This window comes from Varanus komodoensis, unplaced genomic scaffold (assembly GCF_004798865.1).
Source record: "Varanus komodoensis strain SLA01 unplaced genomic scaffold, ASM479886v1 scaffold19, whole genome shotgun sequence".
NCBI classification, from domain to species: domain Eukaryota; kingdom Metazoa; phylum Chordata; class Lepidosauria; order Squamata; family Varanidae; genus Varanus; species Varanus komodoensis.
In genome coordinates this window covers 7,249-15,874 of record NW_025335550.1, presented here as the reverse complement: position 1 = coordinate 15,874, position 8,626 = coordinate 7,249, and the positions used below count along the sequence as shown (strand labels likewise).

Here is an 8,626-nt window from a genome sequence, read left to right as displayed (position 1 = left end):
CTGGCTGCAGCAGCCTGGACGCTGGCTGGCTGGGAAGTGTCTGCAGCAGCAAAGAGAAGGCAGCAAAGGTCATGACAGGGTGCCAACTTACCGGATGCCTGTTAAGCCACATTTTGTTGCAACTAAAGCAACAAGCCAATAATTTGCTTTTCATCTCTCACTAAATAACTTAATCTCTTCCCCCGTTGTGTAATCTAGGTAGCCTGCCAAAGAAATGGTGGATGGGGCATGCTAGGACTTTTTTTGGTCTAAGCAAACATATAACTGCCGTCTAACTTGTTAGATTTCTTGGCCTATTTTTGCATAGTTTTTCACTGGGTTTCTGCGTTGGAATCACACCCAGAAGCAAAGAGCTAGTCCAAGCATTTCTGCTTTTACCTTTGGGCGACTGGATGGTAACACCAGAAACATGTATCAACATTCCGTACACTTCCTCCCCTGTCAGAATTTGATGTATTTATCATACATGTATCTACCTTTATCCCTAAACAGCTTCCATAATCCTTTTCCTCCTCTCCCAGTCACCCAGGAAACTTCAAGGATGCATGGAATGTCTTCTTTCTGTAAAAACTTACTCAGAATGCCTTTACTTGAAACCATCTTGTTCATGCTGATGGTTTCTTGTTTTGCTGTGTGTTATCCTTCCCAAACATACAAGAACCTACATCTCCTTTCTGCGTTGTTGCAGCATTGAGGTCTGAGCACCAAGCAATCCAGTACTGCTTTCCCACTACATAATCTCTAGGAGGCACTGTGACATAGCCTAATACTGCAAGTCGGCAAGAAAAAATCCTGCTTTCCTATCCACAATTTGATGTTGCGCACTCTTTGCTCCAAAGCAAACCACCCCAAAACCTACTCCAAAGTGCCAGTTCAACACAATAGCTAAATTGGAAAATCCTGTTAAGTATCCCGCAACCGATCATAAGTAGGGATTGATGAGAGCAGAAAAGCACTTAGCCGCTTCATGGAAACATAGGGAGTGGGACAGTGATCTATCTAGCACAGTGTCATCTACACTGACTGGCAGCAACTGTCTAGAATGGCAGACTGCTTGGGTTCTCCTCCTCTTCCTCCTCCTGCTTGGCACAACCCCTTGGTTATAGTTGGTCACAACTTAGGTTAATCCGGGGAATCCTCCACAGAATCACCAGTTCTCTCTTCGGTCCCCAATGGGAGATGCCAAAAACTGACCCAAAATCTCTTCTGCAGAAAGGTGCTTTGCCGCCACTCCAGGAACACTATTGCAACAGTTTTTCTTGAATGTGCACTTGGCCTCCAGAGCTGACTGTTGTCATACTGCTGTTTGGGTGTTTCGAAGGTTGCCTTGAAGTGATGGTGATCCTTTGGGTTGGCATCTTTTGTTATACTTGAAAGCTGCTTTGAGAGCCCCACACAGTACCAGAAAGGGAGAGGAGCCTTCCTATAAACAGGCAAACCTACTTATTTTGTGAAGCAGAATTTATTCAAGAAGAACCCTCCTCCAACCCTCCTGGAAAAGAGGGAAGGCAGCCTGACCGAAATGTCCAGAGGTGTGTGGCACTTTATGGGGACTCAGGAAGCCCTTTTAAAGAATGGAAATGGTTGTAGAGAAAGCGGAGCAGACTGGGTAGGAAACCTTCTTCACTCGTCTCATTGAAGTCACATTTGAGTTGCTATTGCTTTTTCCTCGGGGTCATGTTTCCTCCGGTTGTTGCTGAATGAGGAAAGCAGCTGAATCAATCTCTTTACTGTTGACACAGGTTCACAGAACAGCCAGGTCAGAAAGGGCCAGAAAGGCCATTGGATCCAAGCCCCTGCTAGTGCAGGATGCCAGTTCTACCATCCCAATCAGAGAACTGCCCGATTGCTTCTTAAACGCGTCCGGTGTGGAAGAGCACTCAACCTCTCTCGGCAGCTGGTTGCACTGTCCTACTGCTCTCACAGTCAGGAAATCTTTCCTTGTGTCTAGCCTGCACCTGGCGTACGGCAGCTGAAGCCCGTTGTTATATGTCCCACAATCTGGGCTGAGTGAGGATAGGTCTTTTCCTTCCTCTTTGTGACAGGCTTTGAGGTACCGGTGGAGTGCTATCACTGTCACCTCATAGTCGTCTTCTTTCAAGGCTGGACAGGCCCCGTTCTTTCAGCCTCTCATAAGACTTATTTTCAGGCCATGTGGCGTCTTAGTTGCCCTTCTCTGAACCCTCTCCAGATTATCAGCATCCCTTTGAAACCTGGGTGCCCAAAACAGAATGCCATATTCCAGGTGAGGTCTGACTAGTGCAGAGTAGAGGAGAATGGGCACTGTTCTTTTTCTGGATGTGATGCCTCGATCTATGCATCTGTGCATCCCAAAAGAGTGTTTGCCTTTTTTGCAGCTGTATCACACTGCTGGCTCATGTTTAGCTTGTTGCCTACGCCAACTCCACGGTCTTTTTTCTTTTTCAGTGCCGTTGAACCAAGTATTCTCTATCTTAAGTATCTTTTCCTTAAGATTTCCGAGTTGGTCTCGGTTTATCACTACATTTTCTTCAAGGTATGTACAGACTGCTTTTTTAATGATTTACTCTAGAACTTTCCCAGGGACTGAAGTTAGACTGACTGGTCTGTAGTTCCCAGGTTTGTCTTTTTTACCTTTCTTGAAGATAAGGACAACATCAGTTCTTCACCAGGCATCTGGCACTTCCCCATGGTAATATACATAGAAATTTAGAAACAGAGCAAGTCAGAAGGGGTCTTCTGGGCCATCTAGTCTGACCCCTGCTCCAGCCAGCACCACTCATGGCATGCCTACAGTGTGCATGTCCAGCCTATTCTTGAACACCCTCACTCATGTGGTTTCAGAGGACTTCACCATCTATTACTCAGGACATGAAACCATGACAAGGAATGGAGTGGTCTTCCTTGCAAGTAAGAAACTGGCCCAAGCTCTGGTAAGCTTTTCAACAGAAAGCAACAGTATACTGTTCAAATTCCAGCTAAGCCTCTTAATATCACAGTTGTTCAAGTCTATGCTCCAACATCAGAACTAGAACAGAACTAGAACAGAACTAGAAATAGAGGGTTTTAATGCCAGCATCCAAAAAGCCCTAGAACAAGTGCCAGGACAAGACATTGTTTCCATAATGGGCAACTTCAATGCAAAAGTTGGCACTCGAGCAGAGGCAGGCATCAGTGGTGATTAGAACTAGGGGACAGAAATGATGCAGGAGATGATTGATACAATTCTGCCATGAAAATTATTTTTGAATTATGAACACCTGCTTCAAACAGCACAAATGTTGCCTGGACACGTGGACGTCACCAAACAGGCTATAGAGAAATCAAATAGAGTATGTCCTTTGCAGTCATCATTGGAGGAGTTCGATCTGTGGTGTGAATCATCCACATGAATTATTGGTGGCCAAAGTCAAAGTGAAATTACGTAACACTAAAAGGAAAGCAACACCCAAGAAGTCTGACACCACCAAAATCTCATCCACGTATGCGGTTGAGATAAAGAACAGGCTTCAACTGTTAGAAGCATTGAAAAGTTGCCTGACAAACTATGGCAGGACATTCAATCGAACATTATTGAAGCCTCTGTTAAACATAAGAAGCCGCAGACAAGATCCAGGTGGCTTTCAGATGAAACAATCAGAATGGCTGACCAAAGGAAAATAGCCAAAGCAGCAGGTGATCGGGAGAAAGCACAGAAACTAAATGCAGATTTCCAGAGGGCAGCCAGGAAAGACAATGAAACTTACTGGGATCGGAAATGTGCACAGCTAGAAGAGGACTGTAAGAACGGTTATACCAGGAACACAAATGCACAAGTTAAACGAATTCAAACAGCTTTTAGAGCACACAAAGTAACCATAAAAAATGAAGAAGGCAAAGAACCGCCTGATCAACAAAACATCAAGAACAGATGGCGGGAATGCACTGAAGAGCTATACACCAAAAGCAGTGGGACTGAACCATGTTAGGATAATGCAGAAAAGGAATCCGAAATAGAAATAGGTCCAGCCATTCTTGAGGAAGAAGTAGCATAGGCAATAAGTCAGCTGCCAAGCAGCAAAACACCAGGCATGGACTACATCCCTGCAGAGTTGCTGAAGCAGGTACCAATCAGAACCATGGCAGCCTTGTGCCAGAAAATCTGGGAAGCTAGCACACGGTCAGAGAACTGGAAGCACTCGATCTTCATTCCCATGCCAAAAAAAGGTCGACTCGAAGGACTGTTCTAACTACTGCACAATTGCCCTCATCTCTCATGCTAGCAAAATTCTCCTTAAAATTATATGACGACGCCTGGCATCTGTCATAGAAAGGGAACTACCTGAAGTCCAAGCAGGCTTCCAAAGAGGCTGGGGCACTTGTGACCGTACTGGAAATTTGTACTGGATTATGGAGAAATCTCAAGAATATCCAAAGAACATTTACTTGTGCTTTATTGACTACAAAGAAAGCCTTTGACTGTGTTGATCATGGCAAGTTGTGGAAAGCAGTAAAAGACCAGGGGATGCCAACACATCTGTTCAGGCAGAAGAATTCACTTTCCTGGGATCACTGATTACTCGCTGCGGTTAATGGAGTCCAAGAATAAATCGACGAATCTCACTAGGTTGTATGGCAATGACAAGCAAGAATCGAGTGTGGAAAAACAAGGGCATCAGCTTGGCAACCAAGTGCAGATTGGTCCGAGTGATCATGTTTCCTATGGCAACCTATGGCTGTGAAAGTTGGACAATGAAAAAGTTAGACAAGAGGAAAATTGACTCATCTGAACTGTGGTGTTGGTGGAGGCTCCCACACATTCCATGAACACCAGGAGGTGCTGGAGCATATTAAACCAGATGTGTCCCTGGTCAGCAAGATATCAAGGCTGGGACTCATGTATTTTGGCCGCATTATGCAATGAAGCTCATTACAAAAAGATGCAATGCTTGGAATGCTCAGGGGCAAGAGAAAGCCAGGTCTCCAAAGAGCAAGATGGTTAGACTCCATCAAAGAGGATGCTGGCCAGAGCATCGTTCAGCAGAAAGAGGTGGCACTGGATTGAAAATGTGGTGAGATTTGGCCCGTAGGATCGCTCATAGTAGGATGTGATTGAACAGCTGAACAGATTTGCGCTATTCGGCTATGTCACAGTGCCCTCTAGTCATCTAGTGGAAAAGCAGGAAAAGAAATACCATAGTGCTTGTTGCTTGGATCTCAGTGCTGGAACAACACTGAAAGGAGACATAGCCTATACACAGCCTTGTGAAAAAATAAGTGAGAAACATAGAAACAGAGCAAGTCAGAAGGGGCCTCCCGGGCCATGTAGAGTGACCCCCGGCTCTAGCTGGCTCCACTCACGACATGCCCACCATGTGGATGTCTAGCCTATCCTTGAACACCCGCACTGGTGGGGCCTTAACCACCTCCCGTGGAAGCCCGTTCCACACCGTCAGAGTCCTAACTATCAGGAAGTACTTCCTGGCATCCAAAGTGATCCTTGGTTCCCTGAGCTTGGCTCCATTGGAGCGTGTCCAGATCTGGCACGCTCAGCCTAATGAAGCCCAATGGGGGTAAGAGATTGGAAAAGAGGGATGGGGCAGGAAGGGCGCTCTGCAGATGGCTGTGTAAACACCAGAGGGGAAACGGGGCATGCGATGCTTGCTTATGTCTTCCCTTTCTCCAGAATCTGCAGCGGAGGCACATGGAGCCCAGGGCAGGGCGTGAAAGCAGTGTAGGAGAACCACTTTGAGCTGGGGGTGAGCTCAATTCCAAGAAGATCTCAGTAGTGGGTGGGGCTGGAGGCAAAGTGGGCAGAAACATAGGCAAAAGTGGTGGGACAGAAATACAAAACTACCGGAAAGCTTTATCTTCAGTAAACAAACTTTAGGAGAGGTATTTAAACCTTTTCAGATGGGGAAAATCTTCACAGAAACTGGGAACCCAGCAAAGTATTCATGGTTGGGCAGAAGAAGGCCCATCTGGAGACATCCAGGCCTGAGGTGTCTCCCCACACCTTACGTTTTAACAGAGTTTGAAAATTTGCTCTAGATTGATACTTGCTTTGGAATGTTCTCAAAAAATAAATAATGATGGATGAGCCAAAAGGTATCTGTGCAGTCAGCGTTTTATGCACCTTTCACATTTTTACAAGTGTTGGGGAGAAACTGAAAGAGAGGAGGAGGGAGAAGTAAGGAGCCTTTCAGCAAATCCACAAGGAGGCTGTGGACCACTGTCTGCAGCTGAAATATGAAAAATGCAGAGTTGCTGCGGTGTGTGGATTAGAGACAAATTTTGCTGTGTTCAACCATATGCACACCCTCCCAAAACATGATTAAAAAGTGGATCATCCAGCAAGGAAGCACTTCTGCTATATCAGACAATTCCATGGTTAGCCATCCCAGACTATCTGACTGCAGGCATCCCACAGTGATCCTTTTCTTCCCCATGTTAGTTTGGGCTCAACTGGCTGCACAGGAATGAATTATTGCCCAATAGAAGCTCAGCTGTCATAGAAGGCAAGCGGCTTATGCAACCTGTTCAAGGACAGGGACAAAGCACGTCTATGTGCGGCTGGCACAGAGCTTTCTCAGTGAGGCACAGGCTAGCAGAAGAGATGGACGTGCCAATGGCCCGCAGCGTGCTGGTAACCGGATCCAACCGGGGCATCGGCTTGGAGCTGGTCAAGCAGTTGGTGGCGGCAAGCAACCGGCCACAGTGGATCTTCGCAACCTGCCGCGACCCAGATGGACCACGTGCCCAGGTGAGCCCCAGGGTGCAGTTGCTTGCACTGTAAGGGTGCATGACGAAGGTATTCTCTCTGATGCGAAGCGACTTCCCCTGGGGTGGGTAGAAGCACCTTGCCTTGCTTCTTGACTGCCCCGGTGTGTCACTTCTCCTGGGTCGCAGCAATGCAGCAGATGCATCGCCAGCTGAGAAATCCAACCGGGTGGGACTCACCCTCCTCCTGCCTCCTTCCAGCCCGTCTCAGATCATCCAAGCACCCCCTCTTGATACTGCATCCAGCTCTCTGTTTTTGGTATCTTTCAGGACTTGAAGAATTTGGCTCTGCAGAACCAGGGAGTGGAGATCACCCAGCTGGGTAGGTTCCTGCCTCACATCCCCTCTCCTCACACCGATTGGGCAGGAGCCGTCTGGAACCCATCTGGAACCCGTCTGTACCCATCAGTCTCTGGGATGAATCACCATATTGCCCTCCTGCCCCCAGAGGGGAAACGTCACTGTCTGCCTAATCTCAGCAGGCGGTCATTGAAGCATGACAAGGGGACCGATTCAAAGCCTCCATCTTCGGATCCCTCTCCTCTTGCCCGGCCGAAGCATCCAGATCCAGGGGGTGCCCTGCCGCTTCGCCCATGAGCAGTTGGGGCAGCCCCAGGGTTGTTGAGGGGTCCATGAAATCCTGAGCAACCCCACACAGCACAGGTGTTGCCATCCCCAGCACCAGCCGCCTGGGGGCCTCGCCACCGCAGCCGAGAGCACCTCTGTCCTCTCAGGGAGGGAGACAGAATCCTACAAGGAGTCCAGAAGCAGAAGTCTTGGCAGTGTGGCAGGATAAAAGCCCATGGAATGCTGGCGGGGAGGACAGCAGTGCAAGGCATCGGGGAGAGAGAAGCAAGCTTTGTGGGAAACAGGCAGGGCTGGCTAGAATCTGCAGCGTTTGGGGGCAGATTCTGAGGGAGACGATTCCGAACTGAGTGTGTCTGAGGTAGTAAACACTGCCTCGTGAAGGACGGTGGCAGTGATTTGAAAGGGAAAGGTGTTCCATGTAGTTGCTCGCCGTCCATTCAAGCTCTTGTCGAATCTCAACTGTTGAGCATATGTTGACACATACACACCACATAAAACGTCCACCTCCTGCATCGTCTAGATTGCATATTGTTCCCTGCATTTCCAAAGCCCAGAAACACAGGAATCAACCAAAACTCTGTAAGGATCTTAAAAGCAAAAATGGTTTTGTTGTGTTGTGGCTGTGTTGTGTTATGTATTGTTTTGTTTGTGTTATGCTTTAATTTTCTGGAATTTCAAATGCTTGCAAACTAACTGGTTCTAGCCTCACAGCAGGATTGTTAACATGCAGTGAGACAAGAACAATATGTCTACTGCAATTTCGCTCATTATCGCAACATAACTAACCCCAAAACTGTGCAGCTAGAAGAATTGTGTCCATTTCCCTCCTTTGCGTCTGCTGTCTGCCTCCTGTCTGCATTTAGACTGCAAGCCGCTTGTGTAGAGAGCCTTCCTTGAATTCCTTGCAAAGCACCCTTCTGGCCAGCCCCTTCAGGTTCGATGTGGCTTAACAGGCATCTGGTAAGTCGGCACCTGCCTGAATTTAGCCCTGTGCTCATTGATCTGGCTGCTCTCCAGCCTTCTATGCTCTTCTCACCTTTGTCCTCCAAGGAGCATCCAGCCCCTTCAGCTCTTTTTCTAACCGGCTGCCTGGTTCAAATTGGCCATTGCCCTCGAGATGTAAGGTGAGCGACACCAGGCACGTGGTAGAATGAGTGGCTGCGGACCAGCGGTCCTCTCCCACCCTGACCAGGGTCACAGCCTTGTTGTGAGGACACGATGCAGGGGGCAGAGAGCCACCTACGCTGCCATCGGCTCATGGGAGAACAGGTGGGCCAGATGCCTAAGAATCCAACCGAAG

General features: G+C 47.9%; 1 protein-coding gene across 1 annotated transcript in view; it reads left to right on the top strand.

The window, feature by feature from the left end:
- The first annotated feature begins 6,562 nt into the window (after positions 1-6,562).
- The window catches only part of LOC123022362 (uncharacterized oxidoreductase C663.09c-like), an 8,419-nt gene continuing 6,355 nt past the window's right edge, over positions 6,563-8,626 (top strand). Inside the window, exons 1-2 of the mRNA XM_044428054.1 lie at positions 6,563-6,721; positions 7,009-7,060. Of these exons, the coding sequence (XP_044283989.1) occupies positions 6,575-6,721; positions 7,009-7,060 (199 nt within the window). The 5' untranslated portion in view covers positions 6,563-6,574. The remainder of the gene's footprint in view (positions 6,722-7,008; positions 7,061-8,626) is intronic.